Source organism: Myotis brandtii, unplaced genomic scaffold (genome assembly GCF_000412655.1).
Source record: "Myotis brandtii unplaced genomic scaffold, ASM41265v1 scaffold191, whole genome shotgun sequence".
Classification (NCBI taxonomy): Eukaryota; Metazoa; Chordata; class Mammalia; order Chiroptera; family Vespertilionidae; genus Myotis; species Myotis brandtii.
This window is the reverse complement of record NW_005357115.1, coordinates 6,117,723-6,137,453: the sequence shown is the minus strand read 5'-3', so window position 1 is coordinate 6,137,453 and position 19,731 is coordinate 6,117,723. Positions and strand designations below refer to the sequence as shown.

Here is a 19,731-nt window from a genome sequence, read left to right as displayed (position 1 = left end):
ATTACTCTTTTTCTCATTTTTCCACAATGGGGATTTATTAATCATGTATTCAGTACAACATTGCCTTTAAATAACAACCATGCAATATTCCTGCCTCCTAGTTCATGGCTGTCCAACTCTGTGAGTGGACTGGACCAGCTTATGGAACTGAACACTCTACTTGGGCCCCCAGATAGTTCTCACGGTCCCATATTCTGTGCTATTACCCGTGTCACTTAGCATGCCCATCTGTGCAGAAGATAACTCATGGGCAGGTCAGCAGGAAATAGAGGAAAGTTCGAGAGTCAAAGCTCAAACCCCACTTGAGCTAACAAGCTGTGTAACAAGAACTAGTTACTTAGTCTCTGAGCCGCAGCTCCCTCCCCGGGGACATGGGATAACGGCACCCCCATCACGAGCCGATGAAGGATGAATACAGTGTCTTACGTGACAGCTTCTAGCACGGCTCCTACCAAGAGTGGGCTCTGAACCATGGATTGTGACAGGAAAATATCTATTATTAATTTCAGTGCCTAACTCCAAAAATATTTGTTCCCTTCTGCCCCAATGTATCTTTTCCTTAAATTACTTCTATGCTTTTACAGGCTCATCTTGTCTCCCCTGCTTGCTAACTATCCTAAGAGGTGAGGGCACGCCTTCCTCCCCACGGTCCCGGGGGGAGGTGGAGTTCCCTTGGCCAGTGTGGTGTCCGCACAGCGACTGCTTAACAAAATGGCACAGTAGTTAACGGGGCTTGACAAGAGCTTGTGCCCAGACCTCCCACCAAACCTAGAACTGGCTTTTGAGGCTATGAGAACAAACAAAGATTTTTAAAAAGAGGAGACAACAGGGGCCCACGGGGGCAGGGGGTCGAGGGCAGGCATGGATCTCCTTACCTTTACACTGCAGCCCCTGCCGCAAGAGGCCCCAGAGCAGGGACCCACAGTGGTCACAGAAGGTGGGGACCTTGTAGTTGTGGATACTGAACTTGTGGGGCATGTTGACGCTGAACCGCTGAGAGCCCACCTGCAGGGACGGCAAAACACAGGGTCACGGCCAAGCTCCTGTGCAGCCTGGAGTGCTAATCACTGGACCTTCTACAGAACTTTCCAGAAGGCATGGTCATTGCAGGTGGCAGGCCCTAGTGTGGCTCTGAAAGCTGCCCTGAGAAAGGAGGTGAAGAAAGCCTCTCTCCTGCCCCAGGGCCTTTGCTCCTGATGCCTTCAACCAGTTTGCTGCCGCTCTGTGTGACTCTGAGAGTCACTCTTTTTGGAAACCAGATCACAGATCCATCTGATTATAAGCTGTCTCTGACCCCCAATTCTAATGACCTGTGATGATGCAGTATTTATTTCACAGAGAATTAAAACACGGCTTTGAAATCAACTACTATGAGTATAGATAACTCCTATAGTATACTGACATTCACAGTCTTCTCCCAAATGGTCAGTTAGGAGAAACCCAGCTTTGCTATTGAATTCTCTTGCTTCTTTACCATCAGCAACTTCCCTAATAGTCAATCTGACACTCGTTTGTAAGATGAAGAGACAACATAGTGCAGTGGTCAAGGGCTCAGGCTCTGGAGCAGACTCCTGGGTCTGACCGTGGCTCCTTTGCACACCAGCTGTGTGCCTTGGGGCAAGTTAACTTGATCTCTTGGCTTCTATTCTCTTTGTTGTAAATGAAGATGATAACAACCATCACATTGAGGCTGTTATGGGGCCAGATGATAGATGATCAAGTGCTTACATCAGGGCAGGGTAAGTTCCCAGCGAACGTCGGCTATTGTTGTTACTGAAGCTATTTCCGCCTCCTGCGTGCTTCTGGGGTTTGCTAATCCCACTCCATTCCCCCATCACCTCATAAAGATAAGCTCCTGCTCCTATGTTGACGCTCTCCCTCACTGTTTATGAGCGTGTGGGGCCACTGGCACGTCAGTTAGCCGCTTCACTGTTCCCATGAGATAATGGCATAAAAGAATACATGTTTTCCTCAGGGGCTTTAGCTCTGGGATCACACAGCTCTTGGCACAGTCTCCACAGACGTAAATCCGACTCTGGTCCACGCGCATTCTGCAGACTGTGCCTCATGCCGGAAGGCGGTGGACAACTCCCCTCCTTTTTGATCAACACAAGGAAGAAAGCAATGGGATCTCGGAGAGATAAGGCTTTACTTGGGGACCGCGGAGGAGGCAGTTAGAGGGCAGGGATGGCAGTGAAGAAAGCCCGGGACTTCAACGCTGCAAATATTTACCTCGTCGGGAGTTTCCTGTTTCTTTAATCCAGCACACTTCGTGATGATGAGCTCATGGCATCGCTTGTGGACCACGCAAGTGCACACTGCAAACAGCAAGACATGGGGAGGCTGAGCGACAAGTGGGGGAAGGAAGGTTCCACCCCATGATTCAATCGGGCTTTGGCGAAGGGACGAGGGGAGCCATGCCCCTTCTGTCACCGGGACTTAACGTAACACCCTACCTGAAGCCCTTTGAGCAGTGGTTTCAAAGCCCTCCGCCATCCCAGCCATCCCAGTTTCCCACATGCTCTGGGGAAGAATGGACCATTTATATACAAAGGGCTTCAGCGGTTTTCTCCAGTTCCAGGAGGACCCGTCAGGTTTCTCGCTTCTATGTACCCAGGCCAGGGAACCGTTTCCCTTCCACGCAGTCCGTCTATCAGAGACAGGACAGCGTCTTGCTCATCTCAGGACCGCGTCAGGGCTGGCTGGTATGTTAGGAGGAACGCAGCGGGAGAATGCGTGTTTTGTGGTACAGAAGTTCTTAAGCTTCTGATCTGGTTGTGTCTTTACATGCCAAGCATAAACATTTCCATTCAACTGACTACCTCCCCAGAAGTGGTCTGTAGCTCTGTCTTCAGTGCCACGGGGCAGTGTGGGCAGTGAGGGGCTGAAGAGGCCAGCAACTGTTTGCACACACAGCGATGCCCAAAAGGACCTGCCCAAGTCCCCAGGCGTGAGACCCAAGCCAACCAGTGGCTCGGTGGGGAGAGATAGAATGGCCTCCCAGACCAAACCACAGAGAACCCTCCACATGACCACATCACGTGCCCACCCTTCAATTCTAGACCACTTAACCTTGCATTTGTAGTCAATTAACTGCAAACAGACACTTCAATAACTTTGAGTGCATTTTCAATGTGTAAGAGCTAACGATTCCAGAGCAGAGGCAAAAAAGAGAATCGGCCAGGACCATCGGGGATGCTGCATAAAACAGGCAGGGGAGGGAGTGTCCCCAGGGGGTGAGAGAGTAAGGGAGCTGATGGGATACAGAGAACCTGGTGTGGTGCCCAGGGGGGACCTTCGAGGGGCCTCTAACTGACGCACGTGTCTCCCTAGGAAAGATGGGAGTGCTACTTGCAGACCGGCTCGACCCCGGGGCCCCCAGAGATACATCTACTCCCACATGTGCATGGAGGAGCAATGGCCAGGCAGCGACAAAGTAAACAGGGCCCTGCTTCCCAAGAGGGAGCAGGAATGGAAACTGTGGAGAGCTCAATGCCATCAAACCCAGCACACACCTCCCACGAGCATTAGTAGCATTAGTGATCGGGATGGGCCCATGGGCCCCCAGGGATTTAGTTCATACAGCACCTCTTACCTTGACATTGGTATCCCTGCTTTCCTATGACACCCCTGAAAAGAAGAACACAACCCTGTAAGTAACATCACCAAGTACACCAAGCCACCGCCTGCTGGTCGCCACTCACAAAGCACCATGCACACTTGGTGTACCTAGCAGTGCAATCTCCCTCCCACTAGCAGGGGGCCCTAAAACGACTCCCCCAGAGGCCACAGAGGGCAGCCCCAGCGCTTGCGAGGGGTGCAAGGTTTGCTCAGTGAATGGGCTTGGTTTCCTACACAAACAGCCGTCCTCGTGGGACCAGCAGTGCTCCGGAAGCCACAAGACTCCGGTGCTCCCTGCGGGCCTTGGTAAGTCGCTTGAGCCCGTCCTTGTGGGCAATCCTGGAGGCACTTCCCTGGTGTTCCAGAAGCCGGCAGGGATTACAGGTTAGTCTGTGGCCAGGACTGGGAGGTCAGTGTACCGTTTGGGTGAAGGCCAACATTAGAAGTTCCTTTCATGGCCAGAAGAGTCTCTCCTGGGGCCAGTTTAGGGTCAGCATGGACACAAGCCAATCAACTTGGCCTGAGCCCTGACCTCAGGGCACCCACAACCACTGGTCAGGGAGCCCCCTGGAACTCCTGGCCTGGCAGGGGGAGCCAGAAGGCATTCGGGCCACACCTCAGGAAACCTGGAGCTCAGTGTGTTGGCCATGGGCTCAGAGGAGACCTGAATCTGTACGACTCAGCTTTCAGAGCCTCCGTCCCTCCGAACATGCAATTCATAAACACGATACAGAGAACGGAGCTCGGAGGGCCCAGGCAGCCCTGGGAAGGAGGCCGTCTGTGGGTGGGAGCGGGGTGCTATTTCTGCCTCCGCTGGGTTGAGTCTTCTCTGAGCTGTGTCACCTCAGATCTCCATGCCAACCTCAGCGACAGGTTTTGGAACACCACGAGGATGAGAGGAGCCACTCCTGGACACCCCGTCCTCCAGAGTGCAATTCAAATGCTACCCGGCTGGGTTCCTGCTGCAATTTGGCCTCATTCACTCTTCCCCACCGGATCCAAGCACGCTGGCAAGCTCCAGTCAGCTTCAAAGGCTCAGAGAGGTTGCCAGAAAGGCCGGTGGGGCTTCAGGAAAAGCATGAGCTTTCAGTTGTGCTCACCAGGGGTGGGATCCGGCCTCTGACACTTCCCAGCTGGAGGAGTGCAGGCTAGTCTTGCTTTGATTTCTGAGCCTCAATATTGTTGTTAGTGGAATGGGGTTCACAATACATAGCTCAGAGGATACCAGGAAGATTTAATTAAATATTTCCAGTGCCTGAGAGAGAATCTGGCACGGGGTAGGTATTCACTAAGTCTCCCGCCAATCCCCAAGGCCAGTGCTCCTGATCCCTTTCCACCTCCCAAACAGGCCTACTACTTACCTATCTCTGCTTATCAAACTCCTAGTCATCATGAAAGGAGCAATGCCACCTCCTCTAAGAAGCCTTCCCTGAGTACTTCAGCCAATGCTACTCCCTCACTCTGAAACCTCAGGATCCTAGCAGCACCAGTGTTACAACAGTTACTAAGAACTCTTTGTATTAGCAATATTGGCAGTTGAGTATTTTTTAACTTTATTATAGAGAAATTCAAACATATACAAAAGTAAGGAGATGGACCCTTACAGGCCCATCACCCAGCTCCAACAGTGATCAATGCATGGCTGCTCCTGTTTCTTCTCTACCCTGAGCCCCTTTCCCCCTCCTCCCACAGTAGTTTATAAAACAAATCCAAGATTCATATCATTTTACTTGTAAATAATTCCGTTTGTCTCTCTAAGGATAAAGACTCTTTTTAAAGAAAACCACAATCGTGGTACATTGTTGGTTATAAAATCTTCACTCCTTAAATGTGATACATGATATGATCCTAAGTACAAAGTCACCAGGAACCATAGTGTCTTTCCATTCGTTCTCCCAAGCACCAAACACTCACTTAGCTTTTTAGAAAAGTCTTCTGCAATTAAACCAAGAAGAAATCAAGCACACCAGCACTTTTTACAGTTTGTAATCTCCCAACGTCTCGGCCCAGAGAAGGCATAACCAGAAGATCCCAGGAGAGAGGGCCTTACCAGATAAAATCCCTGCAGTGGGAGCAGTAGGTGGGCTGCCGAAGGTAGGTGGCCATGAACTTGTGGCCATTGACCTGGTGGACCCTGCGCCTGACGGCCCCCTGCCGCTTCCTGGGCCGCATGCGCTCCCTGAACACGCGCTCTTCATTGTCTTTAGGGGCTGGGGAAGGAAAAGAGCAGAAAGAGAACAGTCTGGGTTAGCACAGCTAGAAAGTGACCTCCTGCGGGACAGCTGCTCCCTCCTCGGGTGCCTGGAAGTGGGAGGGGACGTGGCGGGCCGCCTTCACTGGTGGAGAGATTCGGGGGTCTGAGGAGCCTCAGTGCTCAGCTCCAGCGAGACCACACGGGGTGGGAAGGGCCAGACTGTGCAGTTTCCGACACCAGCTGCACCCTGAGTATCCGTCCCAATCCCCAGTGGCTCCAGGCATGGCTGCTCCACTCCTCCATAGCAGCTAGGTATGGTAAGGGTGTGGAGTCAGAAGGCTCAGGGTTCAAATCTTACTGCAACTTCTGAGCAGTGTGACCGCGGACAGTCAGTGTTTCCTTGCCCAGGGCCTCCGTGGGCATGGCCCTCTGTACATGGGGGTGACAGTGCCCACCCCACGGAGCCCTGTGGAGTCAGTGGTGTGACCTCCCTCTGCACCCAGCCACCTGGCTCAGAGAAGTAGCTGCCTATTAAATCCGACTGTTTTGCCTCTTGCCTCTTACCTAGGCTGGGACAGGAAGAGCCTTTTCCCAAGGGTCAGAGGAGAGGGGAGTGTAACACTATGAAAGCAGACAGTTTCTATGGTAGCCGCCTACAAGGCAGGAACGGAACCCAATCATGCTGGCATCTTGTTCTCGGACTTCTAGCCTCCACAACTGGGGGAGAGATCGCTGCTGTTTAAGCCACCCAGTCATGGTCCTTTGTTAAGGCAGCTGCGCCGAGTAAAACACTGATGGCAACAGCTAGCGCTTATCGAAGACTTACTCTAGCAAAGCATGTTACGCGTGTTACCTGTGGTAACTCCCTGCATCTCCACAAGGACCCTGCTTGAAGGGCACTGCTATTAACTGCATTTTGCACGTGGTGCAAACTGAGGAATAGAGAGTGTAAGTGACCTGCTCCTGTTAGCACAGCACTGAAGTGGTGGAGCCTGGGTTCTAACCCTGAGAGCAGGGGAGAAGCCAGTGCCTCACTGTGCACATGCTGCTCAGAGGGACACCCCCTCTCCCTCCAGCCAAGCCCGAAGCGCTCCTCCGAGTGGCTCTCATCACGGAAGAGAGCAGCCACCTGTGGCTTCTCCGAGGGCAGGGGAGGCAGGCTCTGGGCCCTGCCAGGCTCCTACCACTAGTTCCGGCCCAGGAAGGTCCCCTGCATGGCGCAGCTTAAAATGCACTGGGAGGCTCTGTGTCCTCTAATACCCCAACCCCACTCATCCCACCGTAGCAGTGTCGATCCTGGGGGGAAGGCATCACCCTTCCTGGACCTCTCTGAAACTAAGATGCCCTGCAGTGGAGATCACATGTGTGAGCCAAAGGCTATCCAAGGGCGTCTTGTCAGTCCAGAGAGGGCAGGGATGGAGGGCAGTAAAACTGAGGGGGGAGAGGCAAGAGCAGCCGTGCATGTCCAGCGGGGCTCTTAGGGGAAGCAGCCTCCGAGCAAACCGGAGCACTGTGGACCCGGAGCGCATCCTCAGGGATGCTCAGACAGGGATGACACAGGCCGGTCTGCTTGGCCCCTGCCTCCCGGCCCCCAGCCTGCCTGCCTTCCCTTTCAACTGGTGCTTATGGTCTCAACAAGTCTGACACTGACCTCCTTCTGGGTATGGAAAGCCACCCCCTCTTACCCTGCCACAGCCTAGGGACCGAGACCAGCTGCCCAAATTCTCACACGAAAACCTAGTTCTGTTTTCACAGAGACCTTGATAGACGCGTGTGCGCGCGCACACACGTACAGAAATATGGCAATCATCACTCATGCAATCATAGGTGATTTTCATTTCGGCCTCATACTTTTCACTATATTTAGAATATTCTACTATTTTTATAAACTGGAAAATAAATGTGTTGCTTTTAAAAAACACACAAATCTTTTCAGTAGTCCTTACTAGCCACAAACCTGACCTACAAAAAATAAACCAAAAAAAACCCAGTCCTGGCAGCCCAGGCCAGAGGATGGGAATTCTCTTTGTCAAAGGCATCCTTCCAACTCTTTCACAGAAGGATTTGCCAAGGAGTATATTTAAACAGTATATTTAAGATGCAATTTAATTTACAAATCCCGCAAGTGTATTAGTCATTTGATCCTGGAAAATTGTATTTTCAGTTAAGATGGAGATGAGTGCAATCTAGTTTTCTCTAGGGAGCACTGCTGTCGGGGAGGGGGGGTACAGTCGTCCCCAAGGGCTTTACCTCTTAACTTTTTACAGAGATGACCAGCAACCTGTGCTTACATTGGTTTAATAGGTAAATACAGCAACCAACTAATGTGGGAATTCTCTTTGTCAAAGGCATCCTTCCAACTCTTTCACAGAAGGATTTGCCAAGGAGTATATTTAAACAGTATATTTAAGATGCAATTTAATTTACAAATCCCGCAAGTGTATTAGTCATTTGATCCTGGAAAATTGTATTTTCAGTTAAGATGGAGATGAGTGCAATCTAGTTTTCTCTAGGGAGCACTGCTGTCAGGGAGGGGGGGTGGTATAGTCGTCCCCAAGGGCCTTACCTCTTAACTTTTTACAGAGATGACTAGCAACCTGTGCTTACATTGGTTTAATAGGTAAATACAGCAACCAACTAATTTGACTCCATTTGCCTTTAAAGACCTCTTGGAGAAGAGCGCTGACCCCTGGATGGGGGCAGGGGGCAGGTGAGACAGGGAGCCAAGGATAAATCCTGCTAAGTCAGGGTCTGACTGGACTTCCCCACAGGGTTCTGTTGCTCCTGCCCATCCAGACTACTTCGTAAGTCAGGTCTTACGTCAAAGATGTGGGAAAACAGAAAGAAAGGAAGAGCACAGGTAAGCTTCATGTTCCCAACAGGTCCCTGGCCACCCGCTGTGGGCAAAGCAGCAGGACAGGCAACAAAAAAGGGTGGAGGCCCTGGCTGTGAAAATACACCCAATACTGCATCCCTCTGCACAAGGCAGCCAAGGGTCTGGCCAGAGTACCTTTGTGCCCATCACCCCCACACACAGAAGGAGCAGCCTGATCACGTGAGGAGGGAAACCACAGGGTTCCCTGGCCTCCCAGCATGACCCTGCTGGGATCTGGAGTCACCCATAGAAATGGATCTCTTCAGACTTCCCACTGCTGTGAAGGGTCTCTATTAAAATGCAGCTCCCATTGGGGAGAGGTGATGCATTCTGTGTGCATGTGTGTGTGTGCATGTGTGTGTGCACGTGTGTGTGGGTGTGTGTGAGAGAAAGGAGAATTAGTAGTATGAATATGACATAATTGTGTGTGTGCATGTATGAGAGACAGAGAATTAATAGTAGCATGAATGTGACACAATCCTATATAATAAAAGCCTAATACGCTAAGTGTCCAGTCGTCCGTTCAACCAATCAAAGCGTAATATGCTAATGATATGCTAAGGCTGCTCAAACATGCACTGACCACCAGGGGGAAGATGCTTCTACTGGTAGGTAAGCTTGCTGCTGGGGTCCGGCCAATCAGGACTGAGCAAGATGGGCTGGACACACCCTGGAGCCCTCCTGCGGTCCCTCCCCAGCCCCGATCGTGCACCGGTGGGGTCCCTCAGCCTGGCCTGTGCCCTCTTGCAATCTGGAACTCCTAGGGGGATGTTGGAGAGCCAGTTTCAGCCCAGTGGCGGAACAACCGGTTGCTATGATGCTCACTGGCCACCAGGGGGCACACACTCAATGCAGGAGCTGCCCCTGGTGGTCAGTGTGCTCCCACAGTGGGGGCGCCGCTCAGCCAGAAGCTGGGCTCAAGGCTGGCAAGCACAGCGGTGGTGGTGGGAGCCTCTCCCACCTCCGCAGCAGCGCTAAGGATGTCCGACTCCCAGCTTTGACCTGCTCCCCATGGGGAGTGGGCCTAAGCTGTCAGTTGGACATCCTCCAAGGGCTCCCGGACTGTGAGAGGGCGCAGGCTGGGCTAAGGGAGCCCTCCCTGAGTATGTGAATTTTGTGCACCGGGCCTCTAGTTAATTTATAAATGTATATGTGTGTATAATATTCAATTAATATAAGAATTTATATATTATAGTATATAACATAGTATATTATTATATTAATATATTTTATGATGACCATAATATAATAGTATTATATATTATAATTACAAAATAATTAATATTCTAACACAATTATATTTTAATTATAATGTAATTATATATAATATGCAATACTATATAAACATATATAGTTTTGCTGAACCATTTGAAAGTTGCAGACATAGTAACAAGTTGACCCTAAATACATCACCTTTATCTCCTAAGAACAAAGACATTCTCCTCCATAACCACAATATCAGAGTTAAGAAATTTAACATTGACATAATATTATCTGATAAATAGTTCAAATTCAAATTTCTCTAATTGTCCCCAAAACATCCTCTATAGTTCCTGTTTTAAAATGTTGGGCCCAGGAGCTAACTAGAGCTCATGCATTGCATTTAGTTGCCATGTCTCTTTAGTCACCTTAACCTGGAACTATTTTCTCGACTTTTTTTTCCTTTTTGTGATACATTTATGAAAAGTCTAGGATGTTGTCTTATGGAATGTTCCCCAATCTGACTTTGTTAATTTTCTCCCATTAGTTTCCAATTAAAGGGCAAGAACACCAGAGATATCTATGTATCAACAAGTCCAAATATATACATCAAGACCCCTATAGATAACTGTGTAAGTGATATGAACTTGCCATGTATAGAAGAAGAAATATAAAACATCCACTCTTATTCAAAGTTTTTAAAATGCAAAGCAGAACAGTTTTGATATTCCACTAACTTAAAATGTAATACCTAATAAACAAACACATTTTTTTAAATGGCATTATCCACTGCTATGGAACTGATTTATTCATTCACCACTACAGGCCATGTAACATAACATCTTCTGAAAGCAATACTACAATATATAACAAACACAGCAAAGTGATTCATATCCTTTGATTTGGAAACTCCTTAGAAATTTACTTTAAGTCAATTATTAGACAAAAACTAACAACTTACTGATGCTTCCCCCACTGCATATCTATATTGGCCAACAAATAGAAGTAACCTGATTGCCTAACAGTAGAAGAATGGTCTAATAAATTATATGTAGAACAATTTAAAACTGGTGAGGAAATACTATGTAAGAATATGGGGAAATGTAATAAAATGTAAAAACAGAAAGCACAATAACACAACCCTATGTAAAACATATTTGCAGGTGTAAAGTAACATAAGATGATGGGGATTATGCATTGTAATATTTGGACAAATTCTCTCTAATGCTCTTTAATGACTTTTAAAGCAGTGCTCTCTGCCTAAAGCACCAGGCAGTGGAAAGGAGTGGGGGGGCTACATGGGTGGACAGGAGGGGAAGACACCAAATGTTGCTGTGGAAAGCAGGACAGACAGGACAGATGTCATCAGCTTCCCAGCTGCCTGTGGCTCTGGAGTGAAGAATTACCTCCATCTGCCCCCTACGCTGTGATCTGTCCCCTATACCTGTGCTCTGCCCCCTATACCTGTGCCTCACTCTGAAGAATGCTCACTGCTGTCATTGGACACCTTCAGCCATGCCCACCTGGTGTGACCATTTATTGGCTGCAGCCTCTGAGGCAAAACCAAAGCTGGCTTTGCTCCCAGAGGACCCTTTCTGAATCCCTGTTTAATGGCTGCATCTTCCACATAGTAGAAGGGGTGACCTTGAGTCAGGGTGGGACTCCACACCAAGATAGATAACTTTTGCAAAACTCTGTGCAGAAATGAAGTTCTTGGCTGGTTAGATATAATGACAAGAATTCACAGAGGCATAAAGTGAAGCAGAGACGTCCTCTGAAGCAGCTATGAGATCCTCAGTAACCCCAGCCTCCCACAACATTCCAGGCATGTGTCTGCTTGGTCTGATTCAACTATCAACTTCAAACTCCTGGAGCTTTTACACCAATGAATATCTTACAGCCCCCATGCTCAGAAGACTCTGACAGGTTGCATGCAGGTGGCAGGAGCAGCAAAAAGAACCCACACCTTGCAGTTAGTGTTCTGTTGACCTAACCTCACCTGCCCCTTATCCTTGGGCAGAGACCTCTCAGACATGACCAGGGAGCACTCACAGACACAGGAAGTGGCAGCCCCAGTGCCAAACCTGACACCACCTTTTCTGCCAGTCTAATTACTAAAGGTCTCACGACTGCCATCAGCTCCCTTACCCTGCCTCAGCTCCTGCACAGAGAGGGAGCCAAGGACAGACTGAACACATGAGGTCAAGGGCACCCTTAATCTCAGTGCTTTCTGGGTGCCTTTTGGGTTAGAAATACCTACCAGGGATTTTCTCAGAGGCCCAGACTAATGCACCCCTGGATGCCAGCACTGCCTTCCAGGGTCTAGGAAGAAGACTGCCAGATCCAAGCATCAACCTTGCCCAAGACCCTTCACCAGACTGACCAATGTGCATGACCTGCCACCCCTAAGCACCACTGTCATTCCTCAGTGCAGGGCGATCACCAACTTTTGATGTTCAGGGCACACAGGACCCTTCCCTCAAGCAAGTAAATATGCTATGGGGTCGTCTTTATTGTTTCTTACTTCCCTTTTTTGACTTCTTTCTGTCAGTATGGTTGAACTCAGTGTTAGGAGACTGTCTGCCCCAACTTGCATTATGTCCTCCAACAAGTCATTTAATCTCTTTGAGCCTCTGTTTTTTTATCTGTCAAGATGGGGTAATGTAATGGCTCTCCCTGAACCCCACGCTGGTACACTTCTTTCTCTCTTCCTGGAGCAACATGACACCTCATTACTGAGGAAGAGTGAAACAGCCGCACCCCACTCTACTGATAGCCCTTGTTGTCCCCACCCTGCTGGGGCCCAGCTGCCTCCAGATGTTCCACATCTGCCACTGTGAGTAAAACAGAGAGTCAGCATTCTCTCCCCCAACCCCAACCATGAGGGGCTTTAGAAAAACAGACTCCATCTCCAGATTTGGAAAACCATCAGGAAGACTGGGCTACTCAGCACTAGGCCAAACGCGGGAAGAAATGTGACTAGTTTGAGGAAGGGATGGGGACCTCCTCAGAAGGCTAACCCAAGCAAGTAATGAATCCAGTCCTCAAGGCAGGTAATTTCACATCATGAAGAAAACAATTCAATCACCCTGGTATTTTTGTCTAACTAGCTGTCAAACCTTGGATATTTTTCAGAAGCTGAAAAATAACAACTACCACTTGTGGGGCCCTTGCCATGTGCTGAATGCCATTCTAAGCATCTTACATCCATGAAGTGCTATTCCATACACATGAGGTACTGTTCCATACACACGGTTCTGTTCCATATACATGAAGTCCTGTTCCATATACATGAGATACTGTTACATACTCATGAGCTATTACTACATATACATGAGGCATGACTGCATGCCCATGAGGTGCTATTGCATATTCATGAGATATTATTAGATATACATGAGGTACTATTGCATACCCATGAGGTATTGTTACATATACATGAGATATGTAAGTGACTTATACACATCCTCTAATGCTATGAGGTGATTTTACTCTCAACTTACAGACAAAGAAATCAAAACTCCAAGAAGTTAAATAATGAATTTGGTGAAGGTCAGTCACACAGCCAACAAACAGTAGATGTCAGTTCTAGAATCCCCACCCTTGCCTCCCAAGGATGGTAGAGTAGCCTGGGTCCCACTTGTGCCTAACTCCATGTATGGAAGTCTCCTCCCGCTGCTGTTCACCCGCTTCTCCACACGTCAGCCCCTGCTCTCATCTAGAGACTTAGAGGAAAGGCTAACGGGGACTGACTGATACATGCGACACCCACACAATGGGATGTAATGCAGTGGCTACAAAAGCAAATATGCTAAGTCCACCAAGAAACAATCATGGGAAAGAAAACCAAGACATGTGTATAGTTTGTATTTGCATAAAAAAAGAGAAAAGGATAAATATACTCAAACAACATAAGCAAAAGTACACCTTGAGAATTTCTGAAGGGAATAAAATAATCTTCATCCAAAATGTTTATTACGTGGATACTGGATGCCAGGCACTGTTCAGGGCATAGACCCTTGGCCACCAGGATGGACCATGGCCACTCTCTCAATTATTAATTCTCAGCTATTCTGGACTTGGTCCTTACCAGACAGCCTCCACCAAGAAAGCAAGGAATTACCCTGACATTCCAGACAACAGTGATGGGAGGGAGGTGCTCCTGACAGGAGCCACACGGAACCTCTCCCAGCAGCCTCTGAGGAGTTAACTTTCCCTCTCAACAATTCTCTGGTTTGATTGTATGGCCTTATTGGCACCACCACCCCCCCCCACACACACACACACAACACAACACACACCAAGATCAATAAAAGGAAAAAATAAAAATAAATAAAACTAGGTGCTGAAAACCAAAGGAGCAGTGCCTTTTATTTTGTATTTGCCACGAGGAAAACAGGCTCTAATAGGTTCATGTGAGATAAATGCTTCATGACGGTTTGAACTACTAAGTAAATATTTATGTGATGCCAAAGAATATGTTCCACATGTTGTACTCACACAATACATTAAAGAAAATTTCTGTTCAAAACAGGAAAGAGGAAACAGCAATGAACTCCCCGAGAGAGAGATCATGGATCTGTATCTTCCCAGCCTGAGAGCAGCGCCTGGAATCCACAGGTGGGATTCTCCGTGTGACCCAATCAGAGGGCACTGGTGGCACTTCAGGCTCAGCAGCTCAGGTTTCATGTAAACCGTCCTCTTCTCGCTCTTCCTCACGTTCTGAATGATCTGTTCTGTGTTCATGACATTGCTAATGCTCTGTCCACTTATTAAAACAAGCGTAAACTGAGGTAAAACACAGTGATGGCTGGACCATGGGATGATCACCCAGGAAGAGTCCAAGGGAGAAAGCAGAGGGCAACCCCCCAATCCCACCACGCACGCATGGACACGGAGCACCACTGGAGAGCAGGGATTTCCTTACGCAGAAAGTTTGCTTGTCTCCTCCCCATCTGTACTCATTCATTCCCTCCCTCCGGCCTCCATCCATTCAAAATTACATATGGGAGTCACTGAAACTTGACTGTATGTCTCTGGTGCCCAGGAAAATCACTACTTGCCAGAAGGAAATCACAAGCAAAACCCCTCCAGGCAGACCTGCTGAAAGCTCAAAGAGCATTCCCAGCCTGGGAAATCAGCCAAGTGGGGCACCAGCCAAGGGTGGGGCCGGAGTCCCTGCTGGTGCCAGTGATGGGCCTGTGATTCATACAACAGGAAACAAAGCTGTTGCTGAATTCTTGGGCACCTGAGCCCTATGGAGCTTGTGTCCCTGAGGCCAGGTTCTGTCCATTGTTCATGTTGTTAAAATGCTGTATTTCAAAATGCCTGCGGGAGAACAGTGACAGAAATCCCAGCAGAGTGTCTGTCTACTCCCACATGCAGTCGGTGGTCCTGGGGAGCGGGGAGTGTCAATGCCAAGTGAGGCTTGGTACCCCCCTCAAATATATAACAAGCCTTTAAAAAATTGTTTTCAATAAGCCCTGCAAGTGCAAGGACTCAAAAAGTTGGGTAAAAACTCAGAGTTGTTCCTCTCCAAGGAAATCTTTAGTAAAAGGCAGAAGATGTATATGATCTGAAGGGAAACCAGAGGATATCACAAGCCTTTTAATGCCACAGACATCTGAGCCAAAAGAATTAGAGGTTCATTTATTGAAAACTCACACCTCTCCAGTGCAGCTGACATCAGCCACTCCACATTATCCAGTCAGTGGCAGGCAGCGTTCAGGAAGATTCGAGCAGAGTGAGCTAATACTCATACCCTCTAATGGCCCACCTAATCCGGACTCCAGACAGCTTCTCAAACAAAGTGGCTAAATGATTTCCCCAAATACCACAACAAACAAACTTTTTAGTTTCCCCAAACGTCTTCTTTGCAAAGGTGGTTCTGAGTTCTCACTAATGTTTTAAAGTTAAAATTTAAAAGAAAGACCCTGCCTGTCCCAGAGAGAGCTGCAGTCCTGCGCAGGGTTCCCATGAGGCTGACCAGGTGGGTATTTCCTGTTATGTTAGCTGGGAAAGGAGAGTTTCAGGTAATCAGAAGATTATAAAAGAAAAAAATAAAAGGCAATGAAAGAATGGCAAGACAAGGGGGATGAAGAAAGAAGATGCTTATTAAGTGACAAAGTCCAGGCTGGCAATTGGCTAAATGAACTCCACACCTTCTCAGGAAGCAGATGGATTTGTCTTACGTAACAGAACCTCCTCTCCCCAGTGCTTTGGTCCGTACTGACCAAGAAGAGAGCTCGCCTTCCTTCCACCCTCCTTCCTAGTCACCCAAGCCCAGCTAGTTTCCAGACCAGGGCGCGTGTGTGTCCCACTCCCCCTACCCCACCCCCAATGCCGACACCTCTCCCCAGCCAGGGCCACTGCAGTCTGGGAAACCCAATGAATTCCCAGTTATTGCATCTGAGGGCCCCAGAAACTCCCATCTCCTCCTGAGCTGTCTTCCATGGTGATATGAGAATTTTGGGGAAAGAACAGTCACCATGTGAGGAGAGTATGTTGATAACAGCTCTGCGAAACATCAAAGACGTCTGCTAAATTTTGGACTGCATAGCTATAAACTCCCATACAGTGAACATGAAAACTTCCAAGGGCAAAGAGGGGAGGAAACTTAATTTTTCCATTCTGATGAACCTAAGAAAATATTCTGAGGCCACAGATTCTTAAGGAAGATGTAGTTAGTGTAGATTTTAGTGGCAATAAAGAACAAGTGGAGATCAAGTTCCCCAAATAAGTTATCTTTGTCCAGAGGGAAAAAATGACTGGCCACAGGCCCTGCCTTGAATAAATCTCAACCAACTTCTTGCAGGTATATATTCTTAGTCACTAGGGCCCGGGGGAAGAAGCAGTTATGACTCAACATTACCCAGCTCTCATCCTATAATTTATTGCCTCGGGGCAGCCCAGGAGTTGTGTCTTTAATTAAAAAGATTCTGATGAACCTAAGAAAATATTCTGAGGCCACAGATTCTTAAGGAAGATGTAGTTAGTGTAGATTTTAGTGGCAATAAAGAACAAGTGGAGATCAAGTTCCCCAAATAAGTTATCTTTGTCCAGAGGGAAAAAATGACTGGCCACAGGCCCTGCCTTGAATAAATCTCAACCAACTTCTTGCAGGTATATATTCTTAGTCACTAGGGCCCGGGGGAAGAAGCAGTTATGACTCAACATTACCCAGCTCTCATCCTATAATTTATTGCCTCGGGGCAGCCCAGGAGTTGTGTCTTTCTTTACATATAGAAGATGGCACTTTCCTAACCCGGAAATCTGGTCCCTTCATACAGGGAAGTTACCTGCCTGCCCTTTCGGTTAGTCTTGGCTTGAGCAGTAACTGGGACTAGGCAGAAAGGTTAAGCTGAAGTGAAGGTCTACCATCCAGTCTTCAGAGTCTCAAGAATCCTAGGGATGGATTAGCACTGTCCCTGGCCAAAGCACATTGCTTCCACATGTCAAACGTGTGAGCGAGTCTGCCTATTCCTACGAGGTCACGGGATGCCAAAGAAGAGAGAACTGAAGTCCATCTAGAACAAGCATGTCAAACTCAAAGGCTAACACAGGCCAAATAAACAAGGCATGCGGCCTGCAAGCTGAGAGTTTGACATGCTTGATCTAGAGCAGGGGTGGGCAAACTTTTTGACTCGAGGGCCACAATGGGTTCTTAAACTGGACCGGAGGGCTGGAACAAAAGCATGGATGGAGTGTTTGTGTGAACTAATATAAATTCAAAGTAAACATCATTACATAAAAGGGTACAGTCTTTTTTTTTTTAGTTTTATTCATTTCAAACGGGCCGGATCCGGCCCGCGGGCCATAGTTTGCCCACGGCTGATCTAGAGGAAAGAGACAGAAAGCAATTTTGGTTTCTGGGAGAAATAAGAAAGGGTTGAACGGGAGGTATGGTATCCAATCTCCATGATGACTCCTGCCTCCTGGTATCCTCCTTTGTGTGGGCCTTTCCTATAATAAATAGAGATGAACTGCTGGCTTGTGTAACCAGAACAATTGTGCAGAAATGACAGTGTAACTTCTGAGTCTGGGTCATAAAAGGAACTGCAGTTTCCACCTTGCTCTCTCTGGGATCACTCACTCTGGAGAAAGCCAGCTGCCATGTATGAGGACACTCAAGCATTTCTGTGAGAGATCCATCCGGTGGGAAACTGAGGCCTCCTGCCAATAGTCAACAGTGACTCGTGAGCCATGTGTGTTAGCCATATTGGAATCGGATCCTCTGCCCCCAGGTGAGTCTTTCATTGACCACAGCCCGGGTCAACATCCCAACTGCAAGCTCATGAGAGACCATGGGCCAGAACCATCCCGCTAAAGCTGTAGAATTCCTGATCAACATCAACTTGATGAGATAATACATATCCATTATTGTCTTAAGCTGCTAAATTTGGAGTAATCTGCTACACAACAATGGATATATAATTCAAGAGAAAATGGATAAACCAAGCAGGAGAGATGTAGGGTAGATATTGGAAGCAGTTTTTAACTGTAAGGACTGTACATTCCCTCAATAAATATTTACTGACTGCCTCCTGGGTGCTAGGTACTGTGCCTCTACTTTGTGTTACACATTAATCCTGCCGATGGAGAAAGAGAGAGGGGAAGAATAAATATTGACAGGACAGGTTATATTAGAATCCAAGCCACATGGCGAAAGTGAGGTAGGCTGACCTGGCTCCTGAGAGCTGGGAAATCAAAGATACCGGTGTCCTAAAAAAAATCAAAGTGATCCCTGTTGGTCTAGGCTCCACTGTGTTAGCTTTATCCCTTAAGCTTGAAGCTGTAACCCCTGTTAGAATGCAGATCCTCTGGGAGAGCCATTATGAGTTTAGTGTGGATGAATTGCAGATCCTTTTTGGAGCAGTTGTACTGGGAAGATGGGAAAATTGTGGGGCATAAAGGGTTCGTAGGGCCTTCAGGGAGAGTGGTGGCAGGAGATAAATTCTGGAAATGTTACAGTCAAAGGCTAATGGGTACTTGGCATATCTCAAGCAGAAAATAAAATCGGTTTTTTAAAAAATCTAATAAAAATAATAGGCACCATTTGCTGTATAACACGTGATAAGAACATATTTTCTAGACTTCTCCAAAGGATTCTACAAGGTGGGCATTATTATCTCCACTATACCAGTGGTCAGCAAACTGCGGCTCGCGAGCCACATGTGGCTCTTTGGCCCCTTGAGTGTGGCTCTTCCACAAAATACCGACTTCTGCGCATGGGCCACGAAGTTTCAAACGCACTGTACGTGCGCTCCCACACGTGGTATTTTGTGGAAGAGCCACACTCAAGGGGCCAAAGAGCCGCATGTGGCCCAGGAGCCGCAGTTTGCCAACCACTGCACTATATGAATGAGGGGACAGGGGCTAAGGAAACCTGAGTTACTTGCCCAAGGGTGCACAGTTATTAAGTGCAAGAGCCTGGTTTGGTACCAAGGCCCATCTGGCTCCAAAGTTCACAGTTTCCCCACACACAACACATGTTAAAGAACATGGGTAAACATTACTGTCCCCTTTTCATCTCATGTAGGAACTGGAAAAAGCATGTAAGAAAATTTGAGCATGGTGTTCATATTTCTCTCACAGGTGGTTTGTAGACTTTTAAAAAATTTCCTTCTTAAATGGTGTCAAAGAAAAAACGTTGAGGAAAAATTATTAACAGATTGGAAGGGGAGAGGCCAATTTCTTTCAAGTGAACATGGGGTTTGATGAGAAGTTCTGAAAGTTGTTTTGGAAACCAGACTGCTGACAAAGTAACAGAAAACAAAAACTCAGAGACAACTCACTTTCCTACCACACTCCACATGCCAGGGAGCACGAGGGGGGACGAAGG

The 19,731-nt window shown here is 47.8% G+C and overlaps 1 protein-coding gene across 3 annotated transcripts in view; it reads right to left on the bottom strand.

Moving 5' to 3' along the window:
- PRKCE (protein kinase C, epsilon) overlaps positions 1–19,731 on the bottom strand; it is a 447,587-nt gene that overhangs the window by 155,368 nt on the left and 272,488 nt on the right. For all 3 annotated transcript variants that reach the window (XM_005864780.2, XM_005864779.2, XM_005864781.2), the window contains 4 exons: positions 5,672–5,831; positions 3,596–3,630; positions 2,233–2,318; positions 876–1,005 (listed from right to left, as the gene is read on the bottom strand). In XM_005864780.2, coding sequence (XP_005864842.1) covers positions 876–1,005; positions 2,233–2,318; positions 3,596–3,630; positions 5,672–5,831 — 411 coding nt within the window. The remainder of the gene's footprint in view (positions 1–875; positions 1,006–2,232; positions 2,319–3,595; positions 3,631–5,671; positions 5,832–19,731) is intronic.